At 40.3% G+C, this 24482-nt stretch overlaps 2 protein-coding genes across 6 annotated transcripts in view; one reads left to right on the top strand and one right to left on the bottom strand.

Annotated features, from left to right (window-relative positions):
• The first annotated feature begins 1085 nt into the window (after positions 1 to 1085).
• Positions 1086 to 12898, top strand: LOC103812812 (lanosterol 14-alpha demethylase). The gene is made up of 10 exons (XM_030231133.2): positions 1086 to 1320; positions 2181 to 2279; positions 3654 to 3830; positions 7295 to 7421; positions 8330 to 8504; positions 8686 to 8805; positions 9255 to 9450; positions 10032 to 10127; positions 11016 to 11184; positions 11839 to 12898. The coding sequence occupies exons 1-10, from the start codon at positions 1147 to 1149 to the stop codon at positions 12015 to 12017; spliced, it is 1512 nt and encodes a 503-aa protein (XP_030086993.2). The 5' UTR covers positions 1086 to 1146; the 3' UTR covers positions 12018 to 12898.
• Positions 12899 to 13287: 389 nt separating this feature from the next.
• Positions 13288 to 24482, bottom strand: part of AKAP9 (A-kinase anchoring protein 9) — a 107036-nt gene continuing 95841 nt past the window's right edge. For all 5 annotated transcript variants that reach the window (XM_018909398.3, XM_018909399.3, XM_018909400.3 and 2 more), the window contains 11 exons: positions 24317 to 24467; positions 22749 to 23417; positions 20833 to 21032; positions 19869 to 19977; positions 18824 to 19009; positions 18063 to 18263; positions 17431 to 17663; positions 16335 to 16420; positions 15558 to 15633; positions 14568 to 14707; positions 13288 to 13913 (listed from right to left, as the gene is read on the bottom strand). In XM_018909398.3, coding sequence (XP_018764943.3) covers positions 13870 to 13913; positions 14568 to 14707; positions 15558 to 15633; positions 16335 to 16420; positions 17431 to 17663; positions 18063 to 18263; positions 18824 to 19009; positions 19869 to 19977; positions 20833 to 21032; positions 22749 to 23417; positions 24317 to 24467 — 2095 coding nt within the window. In that variant the 3' untranslated portion in view covers positions 13288 to 13869. The remainder of the gene's footprint in view (positions 13914 to 14567; positions 14708 to 15557; positions 15634 to 16334; positions 16421 to 17430; positions 17664 to 18062; positions 18264 to 18823; positions 19010 to 19868; positions 19978 to 20832; positions 21033 to 22748; positions 23418 to 24316; positions 24468 to 24482) is intronic.

The following is a 24482-nucleotide window of genomic DNA, read 5'->3' as shown; positions in this document are numbered from 1 at the left end:
AGCTTGCAGTCAATAAATTGAAAACTTTACTAGATCCCATAGCTGACCTGAAGAGTTTGAAGATACTCAACATTGATTCCATGCACATCTCAGCATTCACCAGCGTTCTCTGCTACCTCCACTCATCTAGTAATACTCAGCACATGTGAGACCTTGATACAGGGTTTACCACAGCATATTACATATTAAAAAAACACCTACAAGAATATTAATTCAGTAACAAGCTTGTTTTTGTCTGTGCACCTTTTCCAGTTGACAAAACTAAAAGTACTCAGAACTGATGACAGCAAATAGTTTATTTCAGATGAAGGAGGGAATTTATGAGAATTTAGGTTTCTGAACTTTGCAAAAAATTATTTAAAAGCCTTACAGGTAATCTTTGCAACCATACCCTGTTGAAATGTCTCGTTGTATGTAATTCCTGCTAGTATTCCTAGATTTACACTTTTAAACTTTAGAAGCTGACTGGACTCACTGGATGAGCAAACACTGCCTCAAAAAGACCTACTCAAACCAGAATTTTCCGGAAATGCATAAAGATACCCTCCCGTTGAACTGAAGAATTGTATGTGGACAACAAGCTGATCTCAGCTGTGATGAGCTCTGTTTCCAAATGCAGCTTTGTGCACTATTTGATTTTAAATCCTCAGATCTTAGCGGAAACTCATTTCAAAAATAATACGCGGGTTTTCTGACATTAAACATTTGGCGCATCCGGAATTAAACACAAATAAGGCATGCTCGTTCTCCGGGTGCTGTGCAGCTTTACAAAGGAGCGGGGGTGCCGGCAGTGATGCCCGAGGGACGGCTCACCGCCATCAGCCTCGTTTCCCGGAGGAGAACCGCGCTATCCAGGAGCTGGAGGACACGGAGCGTTTCAAACACCTGGAAGCCGAGCGCCGCGGAGCCGGAGGCGCTGGGGCCGAGCCCTGAGGCGGCCGGGCCGGGCCCGCCCCATGCCCGCCGCCCGCCAATGGCGCGGGCCGCAGCCCGGCCGATGCCGTCACCCCGCGCGGCGCGGCCGCGGGTTGGCTGCGGCGCCGGCAATCGTCACATGGGCAGAGATCAGCCCAGCGCCGGGAGCCGCCGCACGGGCTCGGACCAGCCCGGCCCACCGCGCCGCCCTGCCCCGCGGAGCCACGGCGGATGGCGGCGGGCGTCGAGAAAATGCTGAACCTCATGGAGGTCGGCGGGTCCCTGCTGGAGCGGGTGGCCGTCGGCAACCCCCTCTCCCTAGTGCTTGCCGCCTCCGCCTTCGCGCTCAGCCTCGGTTACCTGTTCCAGCTCGGCTACCGGCGACACCTCGGCTCCCACAAGAAGGTGAGCGCGGCGGCCGGGCCGCAGCAGGGACGGTGCCCGCGGGCCGGGGGAGCCGGGCGGCCGCTGCAGGGCTCGGGACAGCCCTCGGGAGCGCGGGGGAAGCGGCGTTGAAAGCCCGGCGTGAGGGAGGGGCCCCGGCCGGCGAGCGGCGTTTCCAGCGGCCGCGCCGTGGCGGCTTCTGGGGCAGCCGGCCGGCTCGGCCCTCGCCGGGCTGGTCCGAACCGCGGGGGCAGAGGCGCTCGGGGTGGCGGAGCCCAGGGGCGTTCCCGGTACTGTTTCGTCGATGGAGCTTAAGACAAGGTGTCCGCTAATGCATGAAATACAGTGCTAACCTGAAGGTGCTTTTGAGGGGCTGTTTAACAAATCCTCCAGCACTGCTTCGTTTCTAGCTGCCTTCTTTTCAGGTGCAATATCTTTGTTCTTCGCATTCAGAGGCAGCACAGGAAGTATCTTAATCATATTAACTTCATTTTAACCTTTGTTGCTTTAAGTATAGCTCTATCTAAACAGTTGAAATTTTTTTTAAAGTTGGCCTTTTCAAGAAAGAGTTGAAACAAATATATATAAAACTTCTTCTCTGGTTGGTTTTTATGTAAATGGCCATGATTTTATTACTTTTGGGCACTGGCACATGCCAGTAAAGTGGCCAGTAAAGAGCACCAAGCCTGGCAGAGTTCAAGAAGCATTTTGACAGCCTCTGTCAAGGACACGCTGTCACCCTTGTGCATGGTCCTGTGCAGGGCCGGGAGTTGGACTTCGATCCTTGTGGGTCCCTTCCAGCTTAGGATATTCTACTTGTTCATGAGTCTGTGATAATCTCTGAAGAAAATTCAGTGTTTATTTTTCTCTTTCCTTTACAGAACTACCCACCTTTTATTTCATCAGGCATCCCTTTCCTTGGTCATGCAATTGCATTTGGAAAAAGTCCCATTGAATTTTTGGAAAATGCTTATGACAAGGTATGTTTTCCTACATGATTGGCCGAGCATATACAAAAGTATTTTTGTGTATCTCTTAAGTTGTCTGTCTGGGGCCTGTTTAAAATCAGTTCATTCTAATTTACCACTGCAGATATGGAACGGAGTGTGCACAGTAGGCTCTGTGATCTTCAGATCTCTTGATGTAGCAGTAGTGTTTTCTGAGCTCTCGTGATTCACATCACAAATATGGTTGTACGTTTGGGTAATACTCATAGCTGAATCACAAGTTAATTAAAAAGTCATTTGCATGAAATTATTTCATATTGTAATTGGTAACTTTTACTCACATTATTTACCGATCTATGACCAGGTTGGAATGTAGCTGACCACCTCTGTGGGCAACTTGATGAATTTTAAGGCCTCTCTGATGTTAAAAAAGCTGGTGTATAAAAGCTCAGTAGTTTTTATACTGTACATCCTGGAAGGAATTAACAAAATCAGTAGAGCCTTATTGTAAATCAGCGGCGACTCCGACATTGGCGAGGGGAGAGAAAATGATGCATCTGACTCCATCATCAGAAGGCTAATGAATTACTTTATTTTACTATGTACATTGTATCTAAACTGAATCTGCCAGGCACTCGCTCTTGCTCACAAGTGCCCAGAACAGCACTCAGCTCTCCTTCTCTCGTGACTGTCCCGTGACAGTCCCACACACACACACTTCTTGGCCAAGAGAACAAAACATCCTCACTTTGGGTAAACAGTCTCCATATCGCATTCTACTTTAGCACAACACAGGCACAGCAAGCGAGATAAGAACTGTGTTTTCCTTCTTCTCTGCTTTTCTCACCGCTTCTCTCTGTTCAGAGGGCATGTGAATACCACAGAGCCTTAATTTCAATTAAATTTATCAAGCTGTTTCACATTGTCTACAAGTAGAGTTATAAGCTTAAACCTTAGCTTCGTTAGCTTAGAGAAAGCCAAATCTGGTGCATGAAGGTCTGCTGGAAAAGACTTTTAAACTTCAAAATCATATTTGCCCCTAATTATCTATGCATAACTCCGTAAATCCAGAATTTTTCAAGACAGTGTTTGTAGATTACTGGGGTCAATATATGCTGCAATCTCTTTGCTAGTTTTTTTAGTGTGACTGATCTTTTATTAATGTTATCTAAAATAAATGGTTTTAAAATGTGCATGCTCACATGTGTTCATTATAACATTAGATATCCCTAGTGTGTATATTGAGAATGAATTTAAATGTGGTTTAAAATATATTTATCTTTCCTAAATGTCTGGATACTTCTTAGGAGAAAAAGTAATTTATGAAAGACTGTACGAGATTGGGATTTAATGGTTTTTTGTTCTTATTTCAAATAAATTTTTTTGTTTGTTTATTCTCTCTCTTAGTATGGACCTGTGTTCAGTTTCACTATGGTTGGCAAGACATTCACGTACTTGCTGGGCAGTGATGCTGCTGCCCTGCTCTTCAACAGCAAGAACGAAGATCTGAACGCGGAGGATGTGTACTCGCGGCTGACCACGCCGGTCTTCGGCAGGGGCGTTGCCTACGACGTCCCGAACACGGTTTGTGTTTTCAGTTCCACATCAGTGGCAAAGCAGGGCTGTTTCAATGCTGAGTGGGCAGCCCTGAGCTCTTGGCTCTGTGTGACGGGGTTGTGTTCATATGATATGTGGTATATTGCAGTAGTTAACAGTCTCATGTAGATAATCTGATATGTTCAGGTTGCTTTCCTTACCACCTGGCCATTTGTCACTCTGGATGTTATCTTTTGTTCTGGTCACCATCTAATCTTACCAGAGAGGAAAAACTAGCGAGTCACTTTTTTCTTCCCTTGCAGCATGCCACTGCCTGCAGCTCACTTTTTCCTTCCAAGCAACTTCAGGTCTTTCTTCTGAGAAAGCCCTAAGAGTGGTAACTTTATATTTATGCCATGCCAGATCTAGACATGGGAGTAATAATTTAACAGTTTAAACCACAAGGTTTGTTTTGCTCAGGCAGAAATCGTTCTGTGTATGTTTGCAGAATACAGTCTGCATGGGAGCACGGGGGCTGTGTCACGTGGTATTGCATCTGAGCTAAGCATTGGCTGCTTCCTAGTTTGTGAGAGTGGCCTGTCGTGTCAGACTCTTCTACTGCAGAAGCCAACTTTTCTGGGGTCCCACTTGCTCCACTGGCACTCTGTGTTCAGTGCATGTTGCATAGCAGAGTAGTTGGGGGGAAGAAACAGCACTGTGGTATACTTTATTTTTAGATCTTCAGTTCTGGCGTTATTTTGTTAGTATGAATGCCAGTCATTTGACTAGTTTCTGTGACCATCAATTAATTTTCTTCCTTAGCATACCTCTTCATTCATCCCTGCCTACGTGTTGTGATTGTTGCCCTATTAATGATGTGGCTTAGGGGCAGTAATCACTACTCTCTTTGTCTCCGCGCTGGCATTTTGCAATGATCCACCATGATCCATAGAATAAGCATGTTGTCCTTACCCTGTTCTTTTGGAAATCTCATATCCAGCTAGCTACCTACAACTTGCTACTCTCTAAGTAGGTAAAGGAGAACTTGGTTGTCTCCTCCTTTTACAGAAGTACTAAATTGTGGATAGCAGTCTGGGAGAGAATTTGTTGGTTGGGTGGTAGGTTCTTTTGCCATTGGATGGATTTGCATAGCTCCTCATCCCTTTGAGAACCAGCAGGACAGCAGCCTGGATAACAAGGAGAGGATCATTTCTTATGTCCTAGGAGATCTCTTCCATGAGTGGGGCCATTCTAACATGCTTGTTTCTACCAGTTCATATAGTCAGAGGTCTTCCTCAAAAAGTCAGGGATGGAGTTGTGAATCAGTTTTGCAGCTGCTGAAGTGTGGAGGATGCACAATTCTCTGCAGTACATCTCATGTTGTATTCTCTGGTATATACTTGTTCCAGAAGAGTATCTGTGAATCAGGCTGCTAAGCTAGCCAGATTTTCACTGTGTTGTCCTTGTTTTGTGGATTCTGACTGTCATGGGATGTCTGCTTGAAACTTCAAGGTCATGGTTTGTCCTTAATTCTGTGAAAGTTTACCTGCTTGTTAGAGAGGGTTTGACTTCTGCTTTCATGCTTTTCGTTTGGGGATGGATTTAAATGTCTGTCTTCATGCAAGAGGTAGTTCTTTGATGTGATCTAATCTCATCCATCAGTTTTGTAGATTTTCTGTAAGCTCCTTGGAAATGGGCATTTCTTACTACCATGTATTTCAGGAACATAGGGACTATTAAGGCCTACCTCATTGGCCCGCCATATACAGCTTTTTGTTGCTTTTTTTCTGAAATTAGGTATTTTTCTACAGTCACCTTAGGTTTTCTTTTTCCCTATAGTGCATTTGAGTTCTGCTTTAGTCAAGAGATGAACCATATTACTGAGTAAGCCTTGGATATCTCTGGATCTGTCTGCTTAATTAATTCTTTTGATACCAGAAGGACTTCTTTCCTATTATCTCAGCAGATTCAGGTTCCTCAGAAAAATCCTTTTTTCCCACAGAAATTACTCTTTTTCCACAGCAAGGAGATGCAGGCAGTTGCTATTGACCTTTAAATGATCTCTGACACTGATTATCTTTAGTTTCCCTCTATGAAGCTAGAGAGGTAGCACAGCCAGTTGTGGCCAGAATGCATTCTGCTAGAAGAAAGCAGGGTTTTTTTTGCACAGTGTCACCACCATGATTTCATTTCAGACATCTAATAGGAAGGCATTTAGAGAGCCATGGAAAATTTCATTGGCATTCTACAATTGATGGGTCATCCTGAAGTTTCTTTTGAGACCCCCTTTTCTCTGCTTAAGCTGCTGTCTATTAATTCTGTGACTTTCAGTCATGTGTTTGGAAGAACCATCCCTTATTCTTCAAAACTAGTAACTTGCTTACTTACCAGTGATTCTGGTAATTGTTAATATCCATAGGCAGTATATCAACTCATATTCACTCTCTCTCTTCTCTCTCCAAGCCTCTTGCAGATAGTTTTTTGTTGAGAGGAGCTGAAATTGCAGAGGATGTGTTCACTCCTGTGTGCTATTCCTGTCTCCATCAAGCTGGAGACTGGCTAGCATGGTGCAAGGGAAAAAGTGCTTTTCTCTGCTCTGTGGCATGTGTGCCCTCTGACAGACTGCTGGGGTCCTCACTGCATTCTCAAAACAGAAGCTTCTGAGAAGTAGCTTTTCTCTTAATGCCTTTTGTTCTGTATTGTACATGCAGAGCCCTTGGTGGGAAGACAGTTTTTGGTGTATTACTCATAGTACAGTGCAGGGCTATAGGGCAGATGCCTCATTCATAATTAGGACTTAAAAATCAAATAAATAATTTTCTGAGTCAGTGTCCTGTCAATGACATTGAATGGTTCTCATCTAACGAAGGGCTTTTCATCAGTGGGTTTGTTAGCTGTGAACCTATACATAGAAAAAGAGCAAGAACTGAGAAGGGTGTGAAACTCACTATTTTCCTGGGAAGCAGTTTGCATCCTGCCTGTCTGACTTCCTGGGCAGTGAAATCAGAGGGCTCTGTAAAAGAAAGGGTCATCTCTAGCTCAGGATCCTTTTGCCTGAATCAACACAGGAGAGGGAGAGAAAGTGAGGAGGCCACATATCAGGGGACACAGGCTAAATCCAGACTTTGCAAAGATGGGGCTGGTTATGTTTGTGATTATATATCTAAAGGGCATTTCTTAGTTCAACTTTGCATGCATCTTGTATCTTCAGGGATAAAGCTTAATTAAGATACTAAAATAAATTTTTTTGTTTGGTACTACAGAAGAGAGAACTGCAGCTCCTTTGACCTATTATTTTATTTGAATGTTTCTGAACTATTGCTGGAAAGACAAAGAAAAGAAAAACAGAGTATTACCTATTAGTAAAAACTGAGTATCTGCTGTACCCTGCAGTCCTAATCATAATCCCTGTTTACTTTTGGATGTTCTTATAGTAGAAATTCTAATAAGTTTTAATCACATTAATATGATGGTCCTTGTACTGATTGCTTATTCTGTCTTGGTTCTTTTAGATATTTTTGGAACAGAAGAAGATGCTCAAAACTGGGCTAAACATTGCCCAGTTTAGACAGCATGTATCTGTGATTGAAGAAGAAACAAAGGAGTATTTCAAAGCATGGGGAGAATGTGGAGAGAAAAGTAAGCAGGATCAACTGCATTTTTTTTCCGGTTTTCTGGGAAATACTTAAGGCCAATGTAGTATATTTTTGTAAAAGATATACTGCATTATAAAAGAAATTTAAAATAATTATATAGGTAAAAGTGTACTGAATATGTGAGTGTGAAGAAAGAAAATACAGGTTTTTAACAATCAAATGTAAGACTACTGGAGAATAAAGCTGCTCAGAAAATCACTGAAAGGAATGAAGGACTATCTTAGTTTTGCTTTCTTAGTCAGCTCATAGTGCACCTGTTTTGCTCATTTTGGATGGTATCAGTCAGCTCAGTGTAACTAATTCCTAGTCCCTGAGAAAAGCTTTGACTTCCTAGAGAGCCTGTGCTGAAGATCTTGGCTCTGGGAGTTTCTGCAGTGAAAAACTGTGTCTTTGAAGCTGGTATGGTTACAATAGTGACCAAAGTGCAAGCTCAGAGTTACATAACAGTGTCAAATATTCTTTAAACATACATACTTACATTTAAATGCATAAAAATTATCTAATACATGTAATTTTTTAATATATTGAATTGTTTTGAATGTATATGGTTTGTATATAAACATAGTTAATAATATGGTAATATATAAATTTATATTTAAGCGTTTAAGCGTTTATATATTTACTATATAAAAATAATTCAGTGAGCAGCAAAATTAACTGGTTTCCTGTGGATTTGGATTTCAGGATTAAATCTTTGTATGACTTCACTTATATTTATTAAGGATTGAGCTTGTGATGTATGGCTTGCTTTGGAAGAATTACTAACTCTGCTAGAAAAAATTCTAGAAAGAAATACCTTAGAAAAAAGGTATTCGTGATCTAATTAAAGAGTTGTTCAAAGAGACATCTGATCAGCCACATTTCAGTAATGTTTTTCAAATCTTCCCTCAGACCTCTTTGAAGCCCTTTCAGAGCTGATCATTTTGACAGCAAGCCATTGCTTACATGGGAAGGAGATCCGAGGCTTGCTGGACGAGAAGGTGGCTCAGCTGTACGCTGACCTGGACGGGGGTTTCACTCACGCTGCCTGGCTGCTGCCAGGCTGGCTGCCTCTGCCGAGCTTCAGGTACCAGCACTGACAGAGGAAGCAACTTATCTAAGTTTTATTTAAACATCATTGTTGTTTGGATTGCCCCCCATCCCTACCACTTCTTCTTTGTAAGCTATTCTAGACATCCCAATAAATGCTCATAAGCATTCTGTGTTATGTTGTGTTAAGTTTCTAATGGAACTGTTTTGAATTGCAGACGACGAGATCGAGCACACAGAGAAATAAAGAATATTTTCTACAAGGTTATCCAGAAACGTCGAAAGTCTGAGGAAAAGGAGGATGACATGCTCCAAACTCTACTTGATGCTTCATACAAGTAAGCCAAGAGTTTAAAGACTTATTTGAAGAGTTACTTTAGCTTTGAGCTCTTTAGTTAGAACTATCTACCACAACCCAAGAAACACTCCCACATCTTCTGAATCGGTTTTGTTGCATGCAGTTTGTCCTAGTTGCATTCTTAAAAACAGGTTTAAAACTTCAGTTGTCAATGGTTATTGAGATTTTCATTGGTGACTGAGGTTGCTTCCTTTGTCTTTGCTGGCTGTTGAGGAATGATTTTCTTTAAGGCCCCTAAAGAGTCTCTCTCCCTCTGTTATCCCTTCTCCCTACTTTGGATCTTTTGCCTCTTCATTTAGGGTAGGCAATAAAAGAGCAGAAGGTGTAAGGAGTACCTTAGAAGAAATTGTAGATGCTACTGTGTAAATAGCAATGCCAAACAGTTAAATGTGACCAAATGAAGCTCCAGTGTGGTTCCATTCGCTGCAGGGACGGGCGCGCGCTGACGGATGATGAAATTGCGGGGATGCTGATTGGGCTGCTGCTGGCAGGGCAGCACACCTCCTCCACCACCAGCGCCTGGCTCGGCTTCTTCCTCGCCAGGGACAAAGCCCTACAGGAGCAGTGCTATGCAGAACAGAAAGCTGTGTGTGGGGAGGACTTGCCACCCTTAACTTACGACCAGGTCTGTATGTTACATTAGTCCTGAGTGGTATTTTCATACTTTTAGATGCTTATTTAAAAAAAAAATTAAAAGCTCATTGGACCTGAAATACAGTCACATGCTTTTGTGTTAAAATAATAATTGGCATGGTCATTCTCTGATAATGCTGTTTGCCAGTACATTTCCTCTTCTCTTCCTGTCCAAGTAAATTTTCAGCTTGATATTGGTTTTTTTAATCAGTGTTCATTAGGGAAATTGCATTTCCTATGTTTATTTAATAAATGACAGTTCTGTAGAAGATCCTCATATTTTCACTGAGAAAAGTAATGCAGTGTGACCTTGTTCTTTAATTAGGCAACAGAAAATACTTAAGAGACAAATCACTAAGACAGTAGTTGTATTTGATTGCACTGGTCGGTGATTTTTTCCTTCTTAATTGAATCAAATGGAAAATAAATAATCCGTGTAGCTAATGAAGTACATGTAAATACAAACTGCTTACTCTTCACTATTTTATGTTTTTAAATGGTATAAAATAGCATTTTGTTTGTGTTGAATAAATTTGCCTATATTTTGGTACATCATTTTCTCTCTCTTTTCAGCTCAAGGATCTCAGTTTGCTGGATCGCTGTCTAAAGGAAACTTTAAGGCTTAGACCTCCTATAATGACCATGATGAGAATGGCCAGAACTCCTCAGGTGAGGACACTTTTTGGAGCTCTTTCACTGCAGCAGCACAGGTCAGGTCAGAGCTATCTCAGCTGGCAGAAGGAAACACAAGTGAGCTGTGTTTGCTGGCAGGGAGGAAAGCTGATGGCATTCTGGGGTTCTGTCATTGGTAGCATAGCCAGTGTTGAGTTAGGAAAGTTTAATACCTTGAACTTGGTATTTTTTTACCTTCATGAGGAATTGTGTCCAGTTTCAGACACCTGCAGCCCCCAGCAAGGAAAAGACTGATGAAGTGAAACAAGCAGAGGGCCCCCTGGCTGGGAGGGGGCTGCAGCAGTGGTGGTGAGAGGCTGAGGGAACAGGGATTGTTCCACCTGGAGAAGACCAGCTCTGGGATCCAGCAACAGCCATGTGCAGCTTTCTTCAGCAAAACTGACCCTTTCTTGTAGTTACCAGTCTTATTTGAGCTTAGTTTGGTGCCACCATTATTTTGTTTTCCAGGTACTTTTAATTGCCATAATAGAAAAATTTGGCATGCATTTAATGCAAGCTAGGTAAATCCAAAAGAAAACTTGCTATTTGTACAAGTACAGTACCATGTCAAAAAATTCAAGTATTTTTTTAATTATGTCTCTTCAATGTCAAAGGCTTTCAATAAATTTTAATTTCATTCTTTTTCTTTAGAACCCCCTTCTGTAGAATTGTCAGCCTTACTAAAATAGCTGGAAGGTTCCTGCAACTACTTGAGCACTGTGTCCTGTTCAAGTATGAGAGGAAGTGTTAGGTTGCAGTAATTTTAAATGCACTTCGCCAAAAACTCTTGAAATTTAAAGCCTCATGATATAACATGTCAGGTAACATTTTAAAAATAAAAATGGAGACATTTTGTCATGTGGGGTCTTGTCCCTTCTCTTGTAGACTGTAGCTGGATACAATATTCCCCCTGGCCATCAAGTGTGTGTATCTCCCACCGTTAATCACAGACTCAGAGACTCCTGGAATGATGCTCTGGACTTCAAGCCTGACAGATACCTCCAAGATAACCCAGCCGCTGGAGAGAAGTTTACCTACATCCCATTTGGTGCTGGTGAGTAAGAGAATGCAGCACCTTGTGTGAGGTTGTGCTGAGGTGGCTCATACCAGCTATCTCCTGCAGCACCTCTCCACACTGCAGCAGCTGAGGATAGATTGTTTTTTCTGTTTTTGCCTGAAAGTTTTCTTACTCTGAAGGTGCTGTTAAAAGAATAAATTAATAGTTCTGCATTAGTCATAGCTGTATAGATCTCTCACAGCAGTTATCAAAACACCTTCAGGTTAGCATGAATGATGCTTGACTCACATCTTTTCAAGTCAGGGACAAACCTGGTAACACAAGTTCAGTTGAAGGCAGAGAAAAAGTCTGCAGAATCCCAACTTTCAGAACAGTTTGCAAATATTGCTGTGATGGAGATAGAGCTGATCTCATTTCTGTTGCAAATGCTTCTTTCCTGACACATAAATTAATGCTCTCTAGTGGGGACAGAACAGCACAATCTCATTCCACTTACTCATCTGTTTTATGCAGTGACAACTTGGAAAAATAAGACTTGGGTGGAATTATAGAATGGGGTATGTGAAACGTCAGAGTCTCAGATTGCTGAGAAAGGGGCAACTATGGTCTGCATAAAACTTCTGAAGTTTTCTAGTTGTCAGAGGCTATCCAGTAAAATATTCTAACTGAATTTTATGGCTCTCTTTTTAGGCCGTCATCGCTGCATTGGAGAAAACTTCGCTTATGTTCAAATTAAGACCATTTGGTCTACTTTGCTTCGTTTGTATGAATTTGATCTCATCAATGACTATTTTCCAACTATAAATTATACAACAATGATACACACACCTAACAACCCTGTTATCAGATACAAGAGGCGGTCAATGTAAACTCTGGCGCTAAAGCCTTGCTTTTTAAATTTGTGTGAACTAACAGACTTCTGAATAAAATTGTGACACAATAAGTGGCAAATGGAAGCTGATGAATCTACTGTTAGGAAAGCAACAGTAATCTACCATATGCAGAAGTTTTGCATCTGTTTTGTTTGGCCACACCGTTTACTGCTGCTCTGTATAATTACTTGTTCTACAATTTCCTCATTGCATTTTTAAAGCAAAAGCATCTTTTCTATTGATGTAACACTTTTAAGGTGCATGCCAGATCCTCTTAATGAAGAAAAAAGTAATTTCTACAAGTGGAACTCTTTCCTTTTGAAAAATAATTGAAGATTACTTTCCATAGATAACCAAGGGGCAAGGCTGCCTACCTTGCCTCTGTACCCAATTTCAACAAACCCATCTGGGATCAGGCACCACAGGGGACTGTACTTGGTGGTGCCCTTCCTTTGGCATTTATGATCCTGTTCCAAGTGAGTGATGGTCTTGGCTGATTTAAGAAAATGTTACTGTACAGCTAAGTGGTAGGCAGAGTTCAAAGTGTTCACAGGTAAGTCATTTCAAGAATGAGCCATTTAACTGTCTAACTTGAAGTAGTTGTAAAATGCTTATGTTCAGAAAGCAACAAGTAATTCTCTAAAAAAATTTTGAAAGTGGTGATCTCTGGAAGCTTGATGTCAAGTGTAAGAGTAACAATATGAAGATACCAACAACATGAATTTTGTAAATAACATGTTTTTGTAAAAAGGTGAAATAGCTGAATGTTGTCTGGGTTTGTACTGACTCATGCAGAATTGTTAAATGGTGTTTGGTTCAAGAGTGCTTATGATAAATGGTATATGGGAATTTTGAATTAAATTTGTAAACAAACCTCTCGGGGGAGTTTTCCAGGCTTAACTCTGTACTTCTTTTTGAAAAGGTTTCATCAGTAAATTTGTAACTCTCTCTTGGAGCGGGCAGTGCCCCCTTCAGCAGAGCTCCATGTAACCAGGGTTTTGTCTTGTTGTTCCTGGTCTAAATTCAGTGTAATGTTCTAAAACTTTGTGTTTGTATCAGTCATGGCAGGGGAGGGAGCCCAGGCTCTTCCCTCCCAGCCCTGTCAGATGTGACCAGGGTCTGCAGAAGCCAGGCTTGTCTCTGTCCCTCTCTCTGATAGGAGCACTTTGGAATCTGTAAAAAGTCTGGCTGCAGTCACTACAAGCAGGAGGAATTCAGGTAGGGCCAACCTGTTCCATATGAATAAGGGAGCAGTTCTTCAACACACTTAGAAGCATGAAGTCATGTTTATTTCAGTACTTTGACAAAATACCCATAAAATTCAAAACTTCTACCATTACAAAAATAGGTCTCTACAAGTGATATTCTGTCTGCACTGCCAGTAGCAAATATTATGAGAGTCAATGTAACTTCAGTAGCCTTGCCAGAAAAAGTGCAAGTAAACTTTGCTGAATGTAGCTCAATTTAATTAATACACAAGTTTCATCTTCGCACCCTTTTGATAAATACACACTTCATAAGTTAATCATTTAAATTAGCATTCCACAAATATACATGTAATTTAATGGTTGGGGGGGGTTGTTTTGGGTTTGGGGGGACTTTTTTGGGGGGAGGGGGGGGTTTGGGGATTTTTTTTGTTCGGATTTTTTTTCCCCATAAACACAAAGTGCCTACATCCATAAATCCCAGTCTCTGTGGGTGTGCCAGGATGGAACTGTATACAATCGTACAGCTGTGTTCATATTGGTCCCACAATATACACATCATACAAAAGCACAGAAAGAGCACAGATTTACAGAAGGCAATCTGTTAGCATCACTGCCAGTGATGGAGATGTTGAAGGGTAGTATTATCTTCTTATACCCATGTGCAACTGAGTGTATGAAGTCGAACCTGTAAGATGGAGAAAAATTGTCATCAGGATTACTTGGAACAAGTACCTACATTCATTCAGCTGAATAAGCATGAAAGATTTTACACGGGAAATCATAGAACAGGGACTTTTACAGATCAAATCTTTTAAGAACAAAACTTTCCCAAATGATGGGGAAGTCAAACACAAGAACTTCAAAACTCAAGTTTGATAAATTTCATCCCATTGTTCTGACAATTTTCTTGATGTATTCCTCTTTCAGTACAAAAACTGTCATCATCTATGGGACAAAATGACTGTAACTTCTGTAATCAAAGTGTTAGGAGAAAAAATTCCTCTCCCACATCCCAATTTCCTGGGTACATTTTTCTCTATATAACTTAAACTCTTAGCAAGATGCCAACTGAATCTTTGCTGCGCATTTATTAGAGATCAGGGAAGTAAAGTGTTACCAATAACCTCAAAATCTATACTGAGAGCATGCTTGTATGGATTTTCAAAGAATTTTACAATCTTCTTTTAAGTGAGCTTTTTGCTACAGCTCAGAAATGCCTCTTGTTTAAGGCTGAAAATTGAAATGGAGGTTGTTTGTTATGTATCTCAGAGAAGCAGCAGCCACGTGGCAGCGGGCCCTGTGCTGCCCAGAGGTGCTGGGGAGGGTGCCCGAGCCCCACCTGACTGCACGCTGCCGAGCCGCTTCTGCAGTGCCTCCAAGCGATGGATGTAATCGGTCAGAGCCCTTTCGGGGTCGTAGTTCTGCAGCTGGGGACAGGTGAAGGACACTGGGTTTAAATCAGCATGCATCCCCTGCAGCCTAGGGACACAACAACACACACCGTTTCAAAAAGGGACATTTTGAGGAGAGATATCAGCAACACAGCAAAATACTGCAGGCAGGGATACCTTATGGCCTGCATATCCATGTAGTAGCCAGCACAGCAAACTCATTTGACTTCCCTGCCACTTACTGCCCAAGTGAGAAAAACTGACTTTTTGTTTCTGGCCTTTTCTTTCTACTGCACAGGATTTGTTGCTGCATTTTTTTGAGACAGACTGACCAGCAAATTCCTAGTGAGATTGCAGAAGAAGCCATGGTAGATTGAAGTTTAGTTTTCTATTAAGAAGCTTGTGTCAATAAGGACACTGCCATCTTTATAGGATTCTGCCACTTGTCATTACTCTCTGTAAGTAAAAGTCAATAGTGGCTAAAATAGATTAAAGGTTTTCACCATGTAAAGTGTTATGGTTATGAGAAACTAAGACAATGCAAATACTGAGGTGGTTTACATGAAAATGAAACCCAAAAATGGCTAGAATTTGATATTCAGTGAAGATCTGAACTCACAACTTCATATAAGCTCACCAAAGTATGATGGCACTCATAAAAATGTTGCCCTTGATGAAAAAGACCCAGTCTCACTGGCACAGGTGTGCAAGCTTTGGCCTCAATCATATGATGAGTAACCACACACTGAATGCCTGAGACATGATTTTTGACATATTCTTACAAAAAAGATCTTGCAGCATCAAAGGTTACAAACCTTAGCAGTACACACTGAGGCTTTCAGTTATTTAAACAGTGCCTGAAAGAATAATAACTAAAAAAAGCCCCAAATATGTTGAAAGCTTATAGGAGATCTAGGAGATTCCATGGCTGGCCTGACCTGGATCTAGAAGAATGCCTCTGTTCTCCATAAAGATCCATGCCACCAGAAAATGAATCAGGCCGTAATTCATTACCTAGAAATACAAAACATACAGAATATTAGAAATGCAAAAAGCAGTGCCTTGAAAACTAAAAAAAAGAAAACCTTTTGCACTTTACTGGGAAACTCAGATATGAGTTTTCTGTTTGCATATCACAAAAATGGCATTTAACAAGTGTAGGCCACTTTCAGACTCCCTCAAGCAAAAGCAGAGGCGAAATCCTGGCCTCACTGACGTCAATGAGAAAACTCTCACAGACTGTGCAAAGATTTAAGTGCAGACCTAAACAGACAATAAATAATAAAGAAGCTTCTGATTCTCCTTAGACTCCTACAAAAAGCAAACAGAAAACTGTTATTTCCCAGACTTAAACCTGTAACAAAAGAATGACAAGCTTTTGTTCTAAAGACCCTGTGGTGCAGATCTCCTACAAAGACTCCAATGACTCAGCTAAAACTGCTTTCATGAACATGCTCCATAGGGAAACCTTCTGTATTTTTTTTAATCCCACCCACGATGGAGCAAAACAAAACTGAAGAGAAATCAAATAGTTAGTGTCTGTACTGAGCGTGAAAACTGAGAAATAGGTTAATCCAAACAACTATAGCAAAAGAAAGAGGGAACAGCCCCCATTCATTCCACATGAGGATAAAACAAATTAAAACCCATCTCCATTAAGCAGTGGTGTGACTTGTGAATACCATTTTTTCAGTCATTACTGGACTGTGACTTACCTGTGTTCTGGCTAAAGACATCCCTATTGCTGGTCAGGATACCAGAACCTGTAACTCTGTGCCATCGACGAACCAGGAACTTCATTCTACATTTCAAATTTAAAAAAAAACAAAAACCAAACAGCTTCAGAATAAATGAAATAATCTGATCAAAGTAATCTGCTCATTGTATTCTAGAAAGTATAAGAATTTCTTGCAATTTCCATCAAGCAAAATTAACAGATGGGCATCTAAAACCTGAGTATCAAGTACTAAACATCCTTTTGCATATCCTTAAGAAAGACCATCTTTTGTCCAAACCTGCCTTCAGTTTCCCCTGTACAATTCCAGAGGCACTGTTACTGTCCAAGTGGACAGTAAATGGCTCAAACACCTAAGCTACAGCACACCAGTATTTTAAAATCATACTAAATATCCTTTTTTGCTCTATTGCAGCCCCAAAACTGCAACTGCAGAGCACTATGAGTAAAATTCTCACAACAGGTACATGAACACTTCCTTGAATTTATATGACACACAAGGTTCAGAACAACAGCAAGTAGAAGTGCCTGGGGGTTAACACCTTTGTGAAAAAGGTTTGTTAGCAACATGGCAGTACTATGCAGTAATAAACTTTACTTTTTCTTTCTCACCAATTCCTGCTCATCCTTAGTCTTGTGAAATTCAAAGGACTACCCAGATTAAGAAAATTAATTCCTAAATCTATATTATACTTACATGTAAGACTTTAATCTTTAAAGGAAATTTAGTTGCAGAAAAAGACCTTTGTAAATAAGTGCAATCCTTAGAATTGTAATAAACTTTTTTAATAACATGACTTTACCCAGTACACTCCATCTGAGATTATCAGATACTGAGCCCTTTTCAACTACAATAGACTGCTTATTCCTTTTACAAAATTTACCTACACTCTGCTCACCTTGTCACCCTACAAGTATCTACTACCAAGTAGATACTACCAGTATCATGACTACCAAAAATATGTCATTTAAACAGGATGGAATATGACAATTTCTAGATTTCACTAGAGAGCTAGAAAAGTATATATTAAACAGCACAGTCATATCTGTTTGAAATGTAACTTCCTGCAGGTTACCTTGAAATTGCAATGGACACTCTGACTGCAGAGCGAAATCGTGTGAAACCCTTTGAATGCTGTGTGATGATTTCAAGGTCTGTGTAGGAAGGCTGTCCCCCCATCCGTGCTATGAGGGCCAGCGTGGCTTCTTCACACTCCTGGAATCCTCCTAGTAACAGCAGCAAGTATTTTTTCTGATATATGAGAGCTTTCCGAAAGCTCTCTGCTCGTAGGTATTTGCCATAAATTCTCTACAATAAGAGAAAAAGACAAAAAGCTCCATAAACTCCAAGAATCACAACAGTCCCAAGACCTTTGACATTGTTACTTCTACAGCATTTCAATTATTATTCATTTCTCAGTTCCATGGAGCAGACTGTGCTGCTGCTCACACTTGTTGAATGCAACTTCATATATTGAGGATCACCTAACAGCAAGAAATAGCACACACACAAAAGGACAACACAGATGTTTACATGTCATTCTTGGAGAGAAAAAATAATAGTCAGGTACTGAATATGATAATTTTAAAACTGAATTAGTATCTTTTTACTCAGAATAAAACAGAGTGAACACAATGAAAAATAAGCCCAAATCAAAATTTTTAAAGCAGCTGTAGTTAGTATGAGGGAAAAAAAAAATCTTCTTACCCTTAGAACAGCATTTTCAGTATCTGATCCCAGTTCTCTGAGGAAAGCCTCACTCCTGAGCTCTGCTCTCAGCTTGGAGAGTTCTGCATTGGCTTGTTTCAAAGATTTCTGCAGCGACAGCCTTTCTCTGTTCCAAATTTCCTTCTCAGAAGCAACAAGAGTATCAATATTAACTCCAACATCTGATGGGTGCCTAGAAGACTGAAGACAAAGGAAACCAAATTTGAATGACACAATTTGGAGGAACTTAGGCCATGTCATTCTAATCATTGGTTCAGTGGAGAGCTCATAAAATTAATGAGAAAAACTATTCAATGTTTGGATCTGAGGCCACCCTTGCACTCTGACATCTCAAACACAGTGACTTTAGGACCCCAATCAATGTCCCAGAAAAACACAGCTTCTGTAAAAAAACTTCCCCTCAACTGGATCATACTAGCTTCTTGATCCTGAAGCCTATCTGGATCTATCTGGATCTGCTTTTCATGGTGATGAGATAGAGATAAAAAAAAAAGGCACAAAGCGTTTAAAATAAAAGAGTATTTAACAAAAAGAAGCTGGGTAAAATCACTAAGTTTTACACTCAACAGAGCTGACACATACTGACCACTGAACAAGAATAACTCACACCAATTTACTCTGTAGAGGGAAGCCAAGAAAGACAGATAGCTTGATCACTCTCAACTGTGTGACCAGGACAAGAAATTAGGCTTTTATGTACGTATACATAACTCATTAGATCAGCACCACCAAGGACATACATAGTCTGCAGAAGGCTGTCTGTGCTGGTATCTTCTCAGTTCTTCCTCCAGTTTCATAACAGCATTCCTCAAATTATTCTTCTCTTCACTCAGTCTGCTGACAAAGCCTGTCAGCTCAGCATTTTGCCGGAGCAGCCTCTCAGTCAGAGAGCTGGATGGAGTCCCCGGTGGCAGCACCATCTTCAGCTACGAGGAAGAAAGAAAACCAAACTCAACTTCTGTTAGATCCAAATTGCCAGCTTGAAAATAACTGGCTTAAATGTGAGTTTATAGATAATGGTAATAGCTTTGTATCAACTTCATATAAAAAACTTCAGTGTACATTTGTAAACTACAAATCATAGTGACTTTCTTGTCTATACTTACCCTGTACATTACAACAGAGTATTTTCATACAAGCTCAACTGTACCAGCTATAACAATTTGCTAAGTTTTCTACTATGTTTATGTTTATCTAACTGAGAGGAAAAGAAAAAAGCTTTTTTTCCAGTTACATTGAAAATCCTTGCTTAAAACATATGACTAAATATAGGGACCAAATCAAGCTCACTTAAAAATAAAATATTGCCGAATTCTTTGCAACAGATTACCTCACTTCATTTTTTTTACATAAGTGCATGCCACTCAGTCTTCAGTGGCCTTTCATTTGGTAAATATAGGGCAGTTTAGGTAAATGTGTAGTGTTAACACAATACAGTAAATACTAGATGCTGATTTTAATATCATGAAGTACTGAGAAAAGTTTCCTCAGGTATAGCATTACTGCTGAAAGGAAAATATCTTAAAGAAAAAGCCATGAGAAGCAGAAATTTAAAATGAAATTGGAAAAGTTTTGGTTTGAAAAATCCTTTTTAAAGTATTAAAAACTGGAAAAAAAAAAAAAAAAAGGGGGGGGGGTTTACACTTTACAAACTCCAGTCAGAACACTCGCTGGAATTTTCCCCTATAAAGACCTGAATAAGTACAGGCTTACAAACTCCTTGCAGTTTCTGCTCACAGCTCTTCATCCTAAATCTCCCATCAAAATTATAGCATTGACTCTCACCTCTTCCAGACTGGGCAACCCAGGCAGTATTTTCAGTTCTGAAATAACTTCTTCAATAGCATTTTGTACTGACATGAAGTCCTGATCATCTGCTGTTTCAAACTGCAATCTGAAACAAAAGGGGTTTCACCAGCAGATCAACTGTGACACCACGAGCCAGACTAACAGGACTTTCCATGGATTCCTATGCACACTGTATCTATAGCAAGTCACTTCAGCAGTACTGCAGACAGGGCAATATTTTCAAGACTGCTAAGTGACTCTAAACAAAATTGTCTTGATTTAAAAAAAAAGTGTGTAGAACAGTTTCCACTCATTTGTAGACAAGGATATTCTACATGAAGCACATTTAAAATAGTGGTTCTGCTTCCCACAAATCTGTTGAATCTCTGTGATCAAAATCCTAGGGTATTTCCCAGATATACTGCATTCTGCTTTGCCCAAATGTTTCAGAAGGAAGGTTTAATATTAAACGACCATCACAGCAAAATAAAAACAGATTCAAACCTCCCAGGAACCTGGTACCATGATATTTTTTAATCTTATGGAGACAGTAACCTTCCAAAATTAAGAATCAAGATCAGTTTCACTTGACCATAATATTTTTTTCCCCAAGAAGGATGATTCAGAACAATAATTCTATATTAATCCCCTTATTTAATTACTATTTAAAATTCATCTACCTATACCATACCCAGATAAATCTTATCACTTTTCAGAGGAAAAAGAGACCATTTTGCTGTGCCTCAGAAAGGACCCTATTAAAATATATAGGATTTACAGCAGCACTTGATACTCTGTGATCCTGTCTTCCATCAGTATATCTCAAGTAACAGCATACACAATAAAACTAATAACCCCAAACTCAATTAAATCCTGCAGTCTATGAATTAGGATTCAAACCCAATATATAAGCTTGCTGACTGCTATTTACTAAACCAAATGACTAAACCAATGGTCTAACCTGCTAGCAGCTTTCCGAGCCAACTGCTTCAGCTTTGGAGATGCATTTTGCAGCTTTTGTCTGACTTTTTCCAGCATTTCAGTAGCAGCAGAGAGATCTCCTGTCAGTGTGCGGTAAGTCAACTCATTCGTCTCAGCTCCTTCCATTTTTTGCTGGAGAACCCAATTTCTTGTTCTGTCATTGGGTGTATCCCAGGTAGTCTGGAAACAAATATGTATTATATATATATATATATAAATATATATATATGTAAAAATATATATAGTATGTGATCCAGTGCTGTTAAATGAAAACATATGATTTTGAAACATCCACAGAAACTGAAGAACAGATAATTCTGACAAAGAAAGAAATTTAGTGTGACTACAACACTGCTGTAATGTAGCACTAAATTATCATTCATGAAAGGTCTAGCGTCTTTCTTGACTAAGAACTAGCAATCATGCAGTCAAAAAACTCAGCAGGATGTCACCAAGCCTTTCTGTTTCTTCCACCAGCAGCTCCTTTACCAGTTGTGCAAGGAATCTGGGAAACTGGGCCTATGTGTTTTTGTAACCAACTTATAGTCAGAAGAACAGGGGCTGAAAGAGACCACCATGGTCATGGAGGTCAGTCCAGTCACAGGCAACCACACCACTGATGCTACCACAAGCAAAACAATGCACTGAAGAGGTGTTCCTAGGAAACAGCCTCCCAACACTGCCATGGAAGAACTGCTATCCCTCACAAAGAAACCTGAGTCCTTGACTCTGCCTTTGGCTTCTTCCCCTACAGTACCAAAGAAGGAAGTCAGAGTGCTTCAAATGTCACAAAACAGCAGGAGATTAATTATTTTGAAATTCCAGGCAGGTCCTGGAAAGCAGTTCAGACTATCTGCTGATGAGGAAGGCAAAAAACCCCAACAGCTGCTGATAACCTGATCTAAGGGAAGCCTCAACTGCCTTGACCACAGTGCTGGCAGTTCCCTCTGTGCAGAAGAACAAGGTGCACGAAATGAACATGGCAGGAAGGCTGCTGCTGTCACATTTACCAATACACTCAACAGCCTGCCTCTAGATGTGGGCAGTTTCCAATGCTTCAGAAGATAAAAACCAGTAGGCAAAGCAAATGAAAAGAAAAATTTCCTTCTTGGCTCTACTTATAAATAACTGGTAAAACAAATTATGTCAGGACGGGCAAAAACGTGGTCAGCAAAGAGGCAAGCAAGTCTCCTGTCAGTCCTCTCTGTGATTACCCACAAATCACACACCCAGCAACACCTACCTCTTACAGGCAAGTTTCTAAAAAAGTTCTAAAAGTAATTTAAAACTCTCCTAACCTTTTATGACAGTGAAAAACTTAGAGGCAATAGACAGCACTTTCACTCATCTAAAAATTAGGATAATTCTTAAATTGATTTTTTACCTTCATTTCTTCCTTCTATTTTGTTTGCTATCATATACATATTCATACATATGCTTGTTTGATTGCTTACTCATTTCTTTACTGAAGCTGTTGGAAGATCACTTATGACCCCTTGCAGTTTATGAACTAAAGATTAAGGGCAGTGACCTGGGGCATTCCTGAGTGGGAATAGCTCATTCCTGCAACTGGATGCAAGGAACATTCTTCTCCTGTACAGAGACACAAAGTGTGTGTATAGACCCAGATGCATTTCTCCTGCTCGTGCTCCTCCTTATACACTTCTCTGCTCCTCCTTATACACTTCTCTAACTTCACTCTCAGGAGGAAGCATGTGAATAGTTTTAGGAAGCAAACAGGAATGCTTTCTCTTTTCCATTCTCTGGTGCCCATGTTCTGTAATCTGCAGGCTATTTCATAGACTGAGTCAAGGCACAGTGACACATAATGGAGCAATAGAATGAAAGCTAAATTGTATATTTCAATATTACACATTACTTTCAATCCTACTGTACCTCATTTGGGTTGTGGCTTGGTGTCCTTTTGGCTTCCTTTCTTCCTTCATCCTCCTGCTCTTTTTTCTGTAGATCTTGGATTATTTCCTGCAACTTCTTTGTTTCATTCCCTAATTTATGAACTTCTTGCTTCTTTTCTCCAAGTTGCCACTGAAGATCTTCTACTTTGGACTCCAGTTCATGGAGTTTCTTTTGTACTATTATGTTAGCATCTTGTTCTGCTTGTAGTGCTTGCCTCTGAATCTGCCTTTCTTTTTCCATTTGCTGTCTCACTTGCACAGATTCCAGTTTATACTTCTCCATCTCACTTACTAACTCCACTATACGGTCATGCTTTTCATCCATTTGCTTCTGTAGCTCTTTAAGCAATTCCTCAGATGGATTAGGTGTTCCTGCTTGCCCCTTATCTTCAGCACTTTGAAGCTGAGCACATAGCTCTTTTTCCCTTTCTAGGGCACTGCTTATTTCAAGAGCTCGAACCTTCTCTGATTCAAGAAGCACCTGCAACTCAGAATTACGGCCTCGCTCACGTGACAGCTGGGCAGCACTGAGTGCTTCTTGGGATTCAATTCTCTGCTGCAGATCACTTGAGAGCTGCTTCTCTTCCTCCAGAAGTTTACTTAACTCCACGTTCTTTTGTTTTTGATCTTCAAGAGAAAACTTTAAGTCCTTTCAAAAGAAAACATAAGAACTGATCAAAGCCATTTGTGCATTACTTTCCATTATCTTCTGCAAATTGCAAATATGCTACCTCTATGCACGCTGCTTTAACAGGTTTTGCCATTCCCAAGTAATGTGACAATAATGTGGATGCTGCAGTTACATCTGATACTAAAATATATTACAGATGTCTTTATTCTAAAATCTGATCATTTCATAAAAGAATTTTTTTAACACATACTTTATAGTGAATACAAACAACTGTAGTTCTGAAGTTGAAGACAGCCACCTGCTTTTACTTTCTAAAACTGTGAAAATGATTTTTCAGCTTTGGATTTCAAGATGTAAATAAACTGATGCTGTTGAAATTATTGCTTTTTTTCTTTGTCTTGTACCAAGATACCTGCTCTCCCCTTCACTATATCAAATACTGCAGAGGTACCAAGGAAGATACTAATGAAGCATTTTCTCCTAAAGTAAACTCCCTAGTTTGATTTTCATGAGGTGAAACTGCAGACTTTTTAAATGGTGACAAACAATATGTCTTCTTAAATCATATTCTCAAATACTATATTTTATGAGTTAGGCCATGGTGGGGGCTGAGTGTAGCCATCAGCAGTTCCTGTCCCCTTGAATAACTGAGAGCCATTATAGAATCTTTAAAACTTGGGCCTGAAAAGCACAGTAAAATTCCTATTGATTTAAATGCAATGTGCTTCAGGCCTTTTTCATACTTTGCCATACAGCTTCTGTATATTTTTCTTCAGCACTGGATGATATAATACTACAATTGAAGATGGAACGATGAAGAATGCATTGGACAAAAGATGCAAACTGAGATGAAATGTTAACCAAAAGAATATTTTCATGCCCCTTGATGTCCCAGGCCACTTGGGATTATGGAATACCTCAAGCTCTTCTCTTCCTCTTTCCTCACTGCGTTCCATTTTAGCTTTTTCTTTTTCCAAAGCCCACTGTAGCTCTCTTGATTTTTTCTGTTCATTGGCCATTGTATCCTTAAGAATATCTAGCTCAGCTGCTTTTTCTTTAACTTCAGTCCTAAAAGAAAAATGG

Source organism: Serinus canaria, chromosome 2 (assembly GCF_022539315.1).
Source record: "Serinus canaria isolate serCan28SL12 chromosome 2, serCan2020, whole genome shotgun sequence".
Lineage (NCBI taxonomy): Eukaryota > Metazoa > Chordata > Aves > Passeriformes > Fringillidae > Serinus > Serinus canaria.
Note: the sequence above shows the minus strand (reverse complement) of the source record. Positions and strands in the feature narration are given on the sequence as shown.